Source organism: Staurois parvus, unplaced genomic scaffold, assembly GCF_062004578.1.
Source record: "Staurois parvus isolate SC_StPar_1 unplaced genomic scaffold, SC_StPar_1.0 ptg002294l, whole genome shotgun sequence".
Taxonomy (NCBI): Eukaryota; Metazoa; Chordata; class Amphibia; order Anura; family Ranidae; genus Staurois; species Staurois parvus.
Window position 1 is genome coordinate 43,130 of NW_028320090.1, and position 12,644 is coordinate 55,773.

A 12,644-nucleotide genomic window follows, 5' to 3' on the forward strand; every position below is an offset into this window, starting at 1 on the left:
TATAGATCTGAATTACAAAGAACACTTTCTAGAAGCCCCGAATGTCATCATCTATATTGGGGATCGGGAAGGGGGATTGTGGGGGCGGGGCTCTCCCGTCTCCAGACTCCGTCATCTCTATTGTTCCACTCCGCTGCCTAGAGGTCATTCCGGGAACATCGCCTCCTCTGGACACAAAGGGAAGTGTGTGTGGAAAGTGAGGATGAAATGTTACCAGATGAGGAAACGAGGCACGTGGTGTGCAGGTGGCTGTGACGGCGAGGAAGCAGACAGGCTGTACATGAGCTGGATAGAGTTCCTGGTCCTCCTAGTAATCAATGAATCCCTCACTGTTCTCTGTGGATGAAGGTCCCATCTCCACTATAGAGCCCATAGGACCACTGCAATCTTCTCCATGTTATGGGGACTCAATGACACCATACACGTGATTGGAGGAAGTCTGGCAGGATGTGTTCTCCCACCTTCTACATCATGAATGAGGTGCTTGTGGCAGAATTAATAGAGGACATTGCTGTCTTAGTCTGCTACACCAATCTTTATAAACCAGGGTGCCTTGAGGCTTCTTCAGGGATGCCTTGGCAAAATGTCTACAAATTATCCAAAACTTGTATACAAGCCAGCAAGCCAGCGGGTAGAACTAGCTTGCCTTTTAGTTACAGAAAGCTACAGGTTTTCATTGTGCTCCATTATGGCCTTGTAGCCACCGGCGTCCTGACAACCAATGACATCATTAATTGGTAAGGAGGATGTCCATTGCCTGCACATCATCCTAGTACCCTCCCCCGCCTCTCTCCATCAGTGCTGAAGTCACATTAGCTCAGTGATGGTGAAAAACTGAGGGAGAAGAGAAACATTGGAATACTAGTCGGTACCAGTGTGCACAAGTGTATTTGCTTTGGAAGAATAAATCACCTGTAATGTGGGGTGTTCTACATGTGTGGGTGTTGCTGTGTTATATAAAACTGATAAAATAGTTTTTCAGATTTTAGAATGGGGTGCCTTGGGAGCAGTGGCGTCCCGAGGCATGTGCGGGAGGTGCTGCCCTCTCTGGGTGACACCGACCACACGGGGTGACACTGGACCCTCTCCACAAAAAGGGAAGTTGTAAAGCAAGCCGGCGATCCCCACAGGATGGATCCGATCCATCCTGCAGGGATAATCATCTTTCTTTACAACTTACCTTTTCTTGGAGCGAGTCCGGTGTCACCCCATATAGGTTGCATGCTGACGATTCTGCGGGGATCATCGACATGCAACCTATACGGCGTGACACCGGACTCGCTCCAAGAAAAGGTAAGTTGTAAAGAAAGCCGACGATCCCCGCAGGATGAATCAGATTTGCGGATTGAGCAAAATGGATCGGAGCCTGATCCATTATGCTCAATCCGCAGATCTGATCCATTCTGCGTGGATCGTTGAAGGGGGTGTCAGGGGAGGATTGACCATTCAGGCATTCCGGCATTGCCCGAGGGCCCAGGGTCTTTAGGGGGCCCCATGAGATGCCCTTGGTACCTTTCATAGGCTTTTTTGGGTGTGGTTTGAGTGTGGGCAAGGACACAGGGGCCCCTTGATTTCCTATTGTCTGGGGACCCCATGAGTTGTCAGTCCGCCCCTGGGGGGTGTCACCACACTGGGTGACACCAACCCTAGGGATGCCTCTGCTCGGGACTATCCATAATTTTAAAGGGTGCCTTGAGTGAAAAAAGGTTACGACACATTGTACTAGATCAGTGGTTCTTAACCTGGGTTCGATCGAACCCCAGGGGTTCGGTGAGTCAGTCTTGCGGGTTCGGCGGAGGTGAAGACCCACACCCGACTCATATGATTTGTGATGACATGCCCCGCTTGTCCATCATTGGCTGCAGGTGGTCACGCAACATCGCTTAGCCCAGTGGTCGGCAAGCCGCGGCTCGCGAGCCACATGCGGCTCTTTACATGCTTTAATGCGGCTCTTGTGTGCCGGGCGCCCGCTCCCCTCCCTCCTCTCGGGCGGCAGGGACTCAGCAGCGTGATCCACAAAAAAAAAACAGCCAGGGCAGCGCGCTCAAATGCAATGATTGGCCAGTCTCGCTGCCACTCACATCCTGATTGCCAGTGATTGGCTGTCAGGATGTGTGTAGGCGGGGCAGCGTGACGAACGTGAGAGGAGCTAGGCTCCTCTCACAGTCCGCCCTGAAGACCGGAACGGCGCGGGAATACGGCGAGAGGAACGCGCGGAGCAAAGGTAAGTGAATTGACACAGGGGGGACTTGGCTTACTACTTGCTACTTACTTACTACTACTATATAAGGGATGAATTAATATGGGGGATGAATTACTATGGGGGATGAATTACTATGGGGGATGTATTACTATGGGGGATGAATTACTATATGGGGGATGAATTACTATATGGGGGATAAATTACTATATGGGGGATGTATTACTATGGGGGATGAATTACTATATGGGGGATGAATTACTATGAGGGATGAATTGCTATGGGGGATGAATTACTATATGGGGGATGAATTACTATGGGGGATGAATTACTATATGAGGGATGAATTACTATGGGGGATGAATTACTATAGGGGGGATGAATTACTATGGGGGATGAATTACTATAGGGGGGATGAATTACTATGGGGGATGAATTACTATATGGGGGATGAATTACTATGGGGGATGAATTACTATAAAACAGTGGTTCTTAACCTGAGGTCGATCGAACCCCAGGGGTTCAGTGAGTCAGTCTCGCGGGTTCGGCAGAGGTGAAGACCCACACCCGACTCATATGATTCGTGCAGGAAATATTCATTATTATGTTTTTGTTTTTGTGTGAAAATCATGTTTTAATGGTTTTGTTCTTTGTTCTTAACGGTTTTGTTCATTTTGTGCACCTATGTATAAATATATATCTATGTTTTGAATTTTAAAAATCATATTTTATTTTTCCAATTAAGAAGGGTTCGGTGAATGCGTATATGAAACTGGTGGGGTTCAGTACCTCCAACAAGGTTAAGAACCACTGTGCTAGACATAAAGGGATCTGACAGTTCTGTGTACAATCAGTGACTTTACAATGTCATACACCAGGGGTGGGTAACTGTAGCCCTCCAGCTGTTGTAGAACTACAAGTCCCATGAGGCATTGCAAAACTGACAGTTACAAGCTTGACTCCCAAAGGCAGAGGCATGATGGGACTTGTAGTTCACCAACAGCTGGAGGGCTACAGTTGCCCGCCCCGTCACACACAATTGGTCACAAACTCCAGAGATCTTCTACCTGTAATAGGAGGATGGATGGGTGTGTGTTGAGGGGGGGTGTCTTAGTAGAGCCTGTAGGAGAATACTGTATATTAGGATGGAGGGACTGTCAGGGTTACTTGGGTACCCTAGCATTCACCTCCTCAGTGGGCCGGGATCTGATGGTTTTGTGTGTTCAGGGTCCCTTACGTTGGGTGTTTGATTTCTCCCATCTGCTCCTGGAAGAAGTTTCTTTCCACAATATAATGCATGGAGATTCCAATGACCGGGATGAATATTTATCTTACTCCAGCCAATGTCTGGGAGGAGGCGCCCAGCCCCCACAGCTCCTGACATACATTGTTGGGGGGAGGATTGTATGTTATCATTTATTGATGTGAGTTTATAGAACAATGTGATCTGATGACAGGGACGGATTTTCATTGTCCTCCATCCTTTACTTCTGATACATTTCTTCTGGAGATCAATATATACCAAACAATCATCTTCCCGACTCTCGGAGGAACGCGGATCTCATCATCACCTTCTTCAGTCATCAGAAGAAATCAGAAATGTTACAATTTGAAGGAATCTCCGGGATCTGTGATTGGCTCAACATTCAAATTCCTGCATTCAAATTTCCTGCCGGAATTCTATGGAATCTTCTCCGATCCTCCGACCCGACACTGAAAATACCGACATTAACCCCCCTTCTTCCGGAGAACATCGATCATCGGCCCCTTCATCTCGGGCAGTTTAATGGACCAAGAATAGGAAATCCGTTGGACATCTTCATGTCAGATCGGTTCCGGCTTCGATTTGTAATTCAGAATACAGAATCCGCCCTGCTATAGAGATCAATGGAAAGTCTACGGAACAAATATTTTCTGGGCTGAAGACGGAGACAGATCTCAGGATACATTTATTTGGACTCCTAATCAGAAAGTTATTATTGGCTGGTGAAGGGAACGCCCACAACTGTGATTGGCTCAGATTTCAAATTTGCCGCCAGAATGGTGTAGATCGTCACAGTTAAACATTTAAAATTATTATACCGCCAAATCCGACCCGGAGAACAAAGGAGATCATCAGATGAGACGTTTCTGCGAGAAATATCAACACTTTAATTCCAAGCAGATTCATCGATCATTCCGGAATGACTACGAATGGATTCTGATGATTACTGAATCATGTAAACACTTCTGTATGTTCTATTTATTCCAAGTCCTCAAGTCCAGGATCCCCCACTGCTATATATAGAACATGATAGGGAGATGATTTATATTGTAGATCTCTTCCTCTCTATATGATGGGAAATAAAGTATTGTACATTTCATGATCAGATCTGTACATGTTCATGTCACTGACCGATAATAATCATGAAACTGCCATATATATATATATACAATACATTCATACAGCAAATATTTCATGTCTGGACAATAATAGTGATAGATAAAGCAAACAAATATAAACACAGTCCTTTTACCTCTTTGTATCTGGAAATCAACAAAATGTTTACAAGGTTCAAAGTCAAGGAAATTCTCTGCAGAAATTGCTGTGACCCGCCCCGTTCTGCTAGGACTTATAAACAGGAAAATAGGATATCGTTTTTTTTTTTCTTTTCAAAAAAATATTAAAAAAATAAGAAATTAATAAACACAGTAATCAGTGATTGTAGTCTCAGTTATGAAATGTGAAAGATGAATGTTTTCTGTGTCATTTTCGAGGACTAAACAGAAGACCATTGAGAAGGAGGAATAGAATTGCCTTCTGCAGATGTATTGTGTTTGCCTCAAAGTTTCTGAAACCATATACACGAAGAACATTGTATTGTGTGTAATGAATGGGTGTGACCCCGCCTCTTCCCTGGAAGGTTCCCATCAGGTCCGCTCAGGCTGTATAAAAGGAAGGCGGGCCCAGCCCAGAGCTCAGTCGGTGTTTGCAGCAGAGAAGAATCGTCATGTCTGGTCGCGGTAAAGGAGGGAAGGGTCTGGGGAAAGGCGGCGCCAAGCGCCACAGGAAGGTGCTCCGGGACAACATCCAGGGCATCACCAAACCCGCCATCCGACGTTTGGCCCGCAGAGGGGGAGTCAAGCGCATCTCCGGCCTCATCTATGAGGAGACCCGCGGAGTGCTGAAAGTCTTCCTGGAAAATGTCATCCGCGATGCCGTCACCTACACCGAGCACGCCAAGAGGAAGACCGTCACCGCCATGGATGTCGTCTATGCTCTCAAACGGCAGGGACGCACTCTCTACGGATTCGGAGGATAAATCCTCATAACCCCCCCCCCCTTCATCGTCACAAAGGCCCTTCTCAGGGTCGCCCACCTTCTCATACAAAGGGCTATTGATTGATGATTTCCAGGGTTCTATCTGTGCTCCTCCTTGGGGTAGGATTGCCGATCATTCCAGTATGGAACTGCCAGTCATTTCGTATTATCAATATTCTGAATGTGATATATATATGGGGGGGGGGGGGGTCAGTGACTGCTACATGGCTAAAAGAGAGAAGCACACATCGGTCATTGTGACATGATCGTATACAGATCTGATAGTGAAATATACAATGTTTTATAGAAATGTTTCACACGATTCAGTAATCATCAGAGTCCATTTGTAGACATTCCTGATTAATCGATAAATTGCTTGGAATTAAAGTGTTGGTGATTGTTCGCCGATAAATGTCTCATCTGACGATCTCCTTTGTTCTCCGTATCGGATTGGGCGGTAAGAGGGCGGATTGTCTGTGACGTCACATATAATTCCGGCGGGAGATTGGAATGTAATTACAGATGAAGCAATGACAGTTATACTTTTCTTTCAGATAAAATAAATATTTTTGTATCTTTTCGTGCAGAAATGATCTGATCATCAGAAAGTGGATGATAAAGATTGTTGATAATCATTTCCCCAGAATCTCACCCTGAAAGCCTTTCTGTTGTTTCTACCTTTTAGAATTGTCATTACAAACACGTGACAGCATTGTCCCGTTTTATCCCCTCCCCCTCCTTCATGTAATTTACTGAATTATGGACAGAATAGTCCACTCTCGGAGCTTCTAATTCTTTCATCAATAAGGAATTGTAATCTTTAATTAGAAACATAATTCTTATCGATGTTTCCTCATTTGGTGGTGAGGAGATCCCAGAGAACCATGGCCGATCTAACAAAGATATTGTGCCTGTCTGGGCGGAGATTGTAAAAGCTGCCGCTTTTTAAGTAAACCAATCAGAGGCGTGTGTTCACTGTCCAATCAGAGGGCAGGGATGTGTATAAATAGCTGTGCAGAGCGGAGGCGCATTACATTCGCAGTTCCCGGCAAGAGAGGAGTAGAGATGGCTCGTACCAAGCAGACCGCCCGTAAGTCCACCGGAGGGAAAGCTCCCCGCAAGCAGCTGGCCACCAAAGCCGCCCGCAAGAGCGCCCCTGCCACCGGCGGAGTGAAGAAGCCTCACCGCTACAGGCCCGGCACCGTGGCTCTCCGAGAGATCCGCCGCTACCAGAAATCTACCGAGCTGCTCATCCGCAAGCTGCCCTTCCAGCGCCTCGTCCGAGAGATCGCCCAGGACTTCAAGACCGACCTGCGCTTCCAGAGCTCCGCCGTCATGGCTCTGCAGGAGGCCGCAGAGGCTTATCTCGTCGGACTCTTCGAGGACACCAACCTCTGCGCCATCCACGCCAAGAGGGTCACCATCATGCCCAAAGACATCCAGCTGGCACGCCGCATCCGCGGAGAGAGGGCCTAGACCCCCCGCAACAGACATTCCACACAACCCGCCAACCAACGGCTCTTCTCAGAGCCACAACCTCCCCCCACACAGAGCTCTACACTACCGAACTACAGTGACTACAACACCCGGGAACAGGCTTCTGTTGTCAGGGAAATCTCGGCACTTCCTCCTCTCAGCCCCCCCGGGACCGCCATTCCTTTACTGGTTTTATTCATTAATACGCTCATAACTAGTCCTGGAATGTGAGACATACAATGAGATCCATCCGAATGGGCCCCTTCCACACGGAGATGTCACTATTGGGGGGGTAAGTCATGTCCTCTATTACCTCCTCCGATACTACATCGGGGTCATCACAGATCACATCGCTCTGCCGGGGCGGCACACGGACACACCGGGAGGATTCTTCCTTCTGCTCTCCGTGTGCCGCCCCGGCCGGTTTTCTATAGAAAATATAATTCAGTAATTCGGGCCTGTGAAATGTATCGGGAGGGATCTCTCCTTTGGCCAACCAGTAATCATTTGTAGGATCGGAGGGATCATTGGATGAACTATAAGGGACAAGTGTACAATGTGAGGAGACTGGAGAATGCGGCTCGTGGTCGGTGTGTGTATGGAGAGCTCTGTTGGGGGGAGGTGGGGGGCTCTGAGAAGAGCCTTTGGGGGGTGGAGATGAAGGAGGTCGCCGCCCATTATTTCTTCTTCGGAGCGGCCTTCTTGGGCTTAGCCGCCTTCTTAGCTGCCGGCTTGGCCTTAGCGGGACTCTTGGCGCCTTTTTTCGGCTTGGCTGCAGCTTTGCTCTTCTTGGGGCTCTTGGTCACCTTCTTGGCTGCAGCCTTTGCTGGTCTCTTGGCGGCCGGCTTCTTCTTGGGGCTCTTGGCTGCGGTGGGGGCTTTGCTGGCCGCCTTCTTCTTGGGGGACTTGGCGGCCGGTTTCTTGGGGCTCTTGGCTGCGGTGGGGGCTTTGCCGGTCGCCTTCTTCTTGGGGGACTTGGCGGCCTTCTTAGTTGCCGGTTTCTTGGGCTTCGCCTTGGCGCCGTCGGACTGCTTCTTGTTGATCTTGAACGATCCGGAGGCCCCATGACCTTTGACCTGGACGAGGCTCCCCTTAGTCACCAGCGCCTTGAGGGCGATCTTCAGGCGGCTCTTGTTCTTGTCCACATCGTATCCTCCGGCGGACAGGACCTTCTTCAGGGCGGCCAGGGACACCCCGCTGCGCTCCTTGGAAGCGGACACGGCTTGGACCAGGAGCTCGGACACGGCGGGACCGGACGCCTTCTTGATGCCTTTCTTGGCTCCTCCTCCGGCTGACGCCTTCTTAGCCGGCTTCTTCTTGGCGGCGGCCTCCGCTGGAGGAGCGGCGGCTGGGGCGCTCTCAGTCTCCGTCATGACTCGGGAAATGTTTCCACAATAGTTCATTACAAATCACACGGCGCTCCGCCTTATATACAGACCTTCTAACACTGCGATTGGTTGACACACAACTCCACTCTGTCCTGCTATTGGTTCCACATCAGACACGCCCACTGGCTGTCATTCCAGTGTTGGAGTATATTCTCTCCCTTCATGTGTTTCCCGGTAGATATAAAACCGATTTTATTCCGAAATAGAACGATGTCCGATGTGCACCGGGGAGCCGATCTGCTCCCTGGACTGTCACTTATCGGGGGTCACTTCCAGCTGTCAGGAGCTGCTCACGAGGCTGAACACAGAGGCTGCAAACACAACCATCCTCCGGAGTGGGGGGCCCATTCTGCCTTCTACCTGCTTGGGGGGACACATTCTACCCACAAAACAATCTGCTCCCATCCCCCACTACAATCCGCTTCACATTACACGAGGGAAGAGGGGAGATCACCAAACATTTCCCTCTAATACACAACTCGGCTCATCTCTAGCTGACTACAAGGAGCCGGGAACAAAAACATCGGCCGATCACAGGAGATCCTTGTGTCATGTCATGGCAGACATTGGGACACATACAAAGGGCTCCGCCCATTACAGGGTGTCAGGTGTCATGGCCTAGGTGTCATTATTGGATCATCATCACAAATGGACATTGACAGCCAAATCCTGCCAATGACTTGATTGCCGCATTTCCCTCCACAGCTCCATAGACTGCTCAGGTGGACTGGGAGGGGAGAATATTTTACACACATAGACAGGAAGGATTTTCTTGTTTCTCTTTTCTGCTCTGCTTGATACATTGTTACTAGAGATGAGCGAAGTATTCAAAAATTCGATTCGACTGATTTGGCGAATTCGTGGAAAAATTTCGATTCGAGTCGAATATATTCGCTGTGAATTTAACTTAAAAAAGGGTGTTTCTAGGCTTCAGAGAGACTTAATATTAGTGCTGAACACTGTACCTTTAATTTAAATGCCCTTGGAGTCTGCTGGGGAAGAGAAATAGTACTGTCAGGCAGTATGACATGCAGATGAGTGCCGTCGATCTTAGAATCACCGCACACTTCACTCATTTGGGCAGTCACGGGGCCAAAACCAGAGTGTGGAGCCACAGTGTGGCGGTGGAGGCAGCAGCAATGGGAGGCCATACAGCACCCTATGACAAAAATGGAAACCACCAGCAATGTGAGGAGACCTGAAAGTGGCACATGGCAGAGTGTGGCGATAGAGACAGCAGCAATGGGAGGCCGTACAGGGACCCATGACACACTCTGGACCTGGCAGCAGCATGAGGAGGCGGTACAGGGGCCCATGGCAGATTACGGGCCTGGCAGCAGCATGAGGAGTCGGTACGGGGGCCCATGGCAGATTACGGGCCTGGCAGAAGCAATGGGAGGCCGTACAGGGACCCATGACACAATCTGGACCTGGCAGCAGCATGGGGAGGCGGTACAAGGGCCCATGACAGATTACGGGCCTGGCAGCAGCATTTGGAGTCGGTACGGGGGCCCATGACACACTCTGGACCTGGCAGCAGCATGAGGAGGCGGTACAGGGGCGCATGACAGATTACGAGCCTGGCAGCAGGAGGACGTTCAGTTTCTGCACCGTCGGGTGCATGCTCGCAAACTGTTGTCTCTTGGAAACGGATTCCAAGAAAGACTGCTGACGGAATCCGTGAAGAGGAGTAGCAGGAGAAGGAGCATCTGAACGAGCGGAATATGCCAACAAGCGACAACAGGGGCCCATGGCAGATTAGGGGCCTGGCAGCAGCTATGGGAGGCCCGTAATCTGCCAGCACCCTATGACAAAAAATGGAACCCACCAGCAGTGTGAGGAGACCTGAAAGTGGCACATGGCAGAGTGTGGCGATGGAGACAGCAGCAATGGGAGGCCGTACAGGGACCCATGAGAGACTCTGGACTTGGCAGCAGCATGAGGAGGCGGTATAGGGGCCCATGGCAGATTAGGGGCCTGGCAGCAGCTATGGGAGGCCCGTAATCTGCCAGCACCCTATGACAAAAAATGGAACACACCAGCAGTGTGAGGAGACCTGAAAGTGGCACATGTTTGGGGCATGATTCATGGCGGATTTAGTCAGTTGTGTCAGGAACTGGTGGTTTGAAATCCAGACTAATCCACGCCTGATTCATTTTCACAAACGTCAGTCTCTCCACACTTTGGGTGGACAGTCGTGTCCTCCGCGGAGTTGCAATACCTCCTGCCGCACTAAACACGCGCTCCGATGCCACGCTACTGGCCGGGCATGACAGCCTTTCAAGGGCAAATTCAGCTAGTTGGGGCCAAAGGTCAAGTTTCGTTGCCCAGTAGTCAAGGGGATTGTCTACCTCGGTTGGCAGGGTGCTGTCCAAGTAGGCCTAAGCCTGTTGTTTGAGGTCCTGCTCCAGGTCCACCTGATGCTGCTGCTGCTGCTGCGGCTGGTTAGTAGTTTCCTCACTGCGCTGGTGAAGAAAGCTACTCATCATCGACTGCAGACTGAGGCAGCCGCTGCTGGTGGAGCTGCCACTGCTCTTACCACCCCACCCCTCCCCTGCTGCCATGGCAGCGGAACGCGAGCGCACAGGGCCCACAGTGTCTGAGGATGGACGTTGGCGCAGACAGGCAGAGACCAGCTGACTACATAGGTGGTTTTTATAGTACGTTATTTTGGCCTCCCTCTCAGCAGGTGTGAAAAAGGCCACCATTTTGGAACGGTAGCGAGGGTCCAACAAGGTGGACAGCCAAAAGTCATCCCTCTGTCTGATGGTTATTATTCGGCTGTCGCTACGCAAGCAACCGAACATGCTATGGGCCATTTGTGCCAAGGAATGCGAGGGACTCCCTGCCTCCATCTCCACAGCATACTGCCACGGTGTGTCTGGGTCCTCTGTCTCCTCCTCCTCCTCCTCTACCAGATGCTCCTGCTCCTCCACTCCTGTCCGCTGAGTGGAAAAACCACCCATTTCACTCAATAATTCCTGAGCACCAATGTCCTCCTCTACCTCCTCCTCTTCTTCCTGTCCTGCCCCCACAGGGGTCATGTGGCGTTGAGATCTGTGCGCCACGTCTACCGCACCCTGACCAGCCATTGTTAACAGCATTTGTTCCAGGACGTGCAACAGAGGAATGACGTCGTTCATCCCATAGTCCTGCCGACTCACGAATAGCGTGGCCTCCTCAAAGGGCCTGAGCAAGCGCAGGTGTCACGCATGAGCTGCCAATGGCTGACATCTAAGTTACACAGGGAGTACCTTTATCCGCTTTTAACATCAGGAAATCGGTGATGGCCTTTCGCTGTTCGTAAAGGCGGTCTAACATATGTAGGGTTGAATTCCACCTTTTTGCAACGTCACAGCATGAGGAGTCGGTACGGGGGCCCATGGCAGATTACGTGCCTGGCAGCAGCTATGTGAGGCCCGTAATCTGCCAGCACCCTATGTCAAAAAATTCAACACACCAGCAGTGTGAGGAGACCAGAAAGTGGCACATGGCAGAGTGTGGCTATGGAGACAGCAGCAATGGGAGGCCGTACAGGGACCCATGACACACTCTGGACTTGGCAGCAGCATGAGGAGGCGGTAAAGGGGCCCATGGCAGATTAGGGGCCTGGCAGTAGCTATGGGAGGCCCGTAATCTGCCAGCACCCTATGTCAAAAAATTCAACACACCAGCAGTGTGAGGAGACCTGAAAGTGGCACATGGCATGAGAGACTGTGGACCTGGCAGCAGCATGAAGAGGCGGTATAGGGGCCCATGGCAGATTAGGGGCCTGGCAGCAGCTATGGGAGGCCCATAATCTGCCAGCACCCTATGTCAAAAAATTGAACACACCAGCAGTGTGAGGAGACCTGAAAGTGGCACATGGCAGAGTGTGGCGATGGAGACAGCAGCAATGGGAGGCCGTACAGAGACCCATGAGAGACTCTGGACCTGGCAGCAGCATGAGGAGGCGGTATATAGGGGCCTATGGCAGATTAGGGGCCTGGCAGCAGCTATGGGAGGCCCGTAATCTGCCAGGACCCTATGTCAAAAAATTCAACACACCAGCAGTGTGTGAGGAGACCTGAAAGTGGCACATGGCAGAGTGTGGCGATGGAGACAGCAGCAATGGGAGGCCGTACAGGGACCCATGAGAGACTCTGGACCTGGCAGCAGCATGAGGAGGCGGTATATAGGGGGCTATGGCAGATTAGGGGCCTGGCAGCAGCTATGGGAGGCCCGTAATCTGCCAGCACCCTATGTCAAAAAATTCTACACACCAGCAGTGTGAGGAGAC

The 12,644-nt window shown here is 50.5% G+C and overlaps 3 protein-coding genes across 3 annotated transcripts; 2 read left to right on the forward strand and 1 right to left on the reverse strand.

The window, feature by feature from the left end:
• The first annotated feature begins 5,117 nt into the window (after positions 1-5,117).
• On the forward strand, positions 5,118-5,571 carry LOC149431310 (histone H4). Its single transcript, XM_089665668.1, has one exon. It carries the CDS (start codon positions 5,191-5,193, stop codon positions 5,500-5,502), a length of 312 nt encoding a protein of 103 aa, XP_089521794.1. The 5' UTR covers positions 5,118-5,190; the 3' UTR covers positions 5,503-5,571.
• Positions 5,572-6,551: 980 nt separating this feature from the next.
• On the forward strand, positions 6,552-7,037 carry LOC149431311 (histone H3). Its single transcript, XM_089665680.1, has one exon. The coding sequence runs from the start codon at positions 6,567-6,569 to the stop codon at positions 6,975-6,977; it is 411 nt and encodes a 136-aa protein (XP_089521806.1). The 5' UTR covers positions 6,552-6,566; the 3' UTR covers positions 6,978-7,037.
• Positions 7,038-7,599: 562 nt separating this feature from the next.
• LOC149431312 (uncharacterized) lies at positions 7,600-8,357 on the reverse strand. Its single transcript, XM_089665672.1, has one exon. The coding sequence runs from the start codon at positions 8,348-8,350 to the stop codon at positions 7,655-7,657; it is 696 nt and encodes a 231-aa protein (XP_089521798.1). The 5' UTR covers positions 8,351-8,357; the 3' UTR covers positions 7,600-7,654.
• Positions 8,358-12,644: the final 4,287 nt, after the last annotated feature.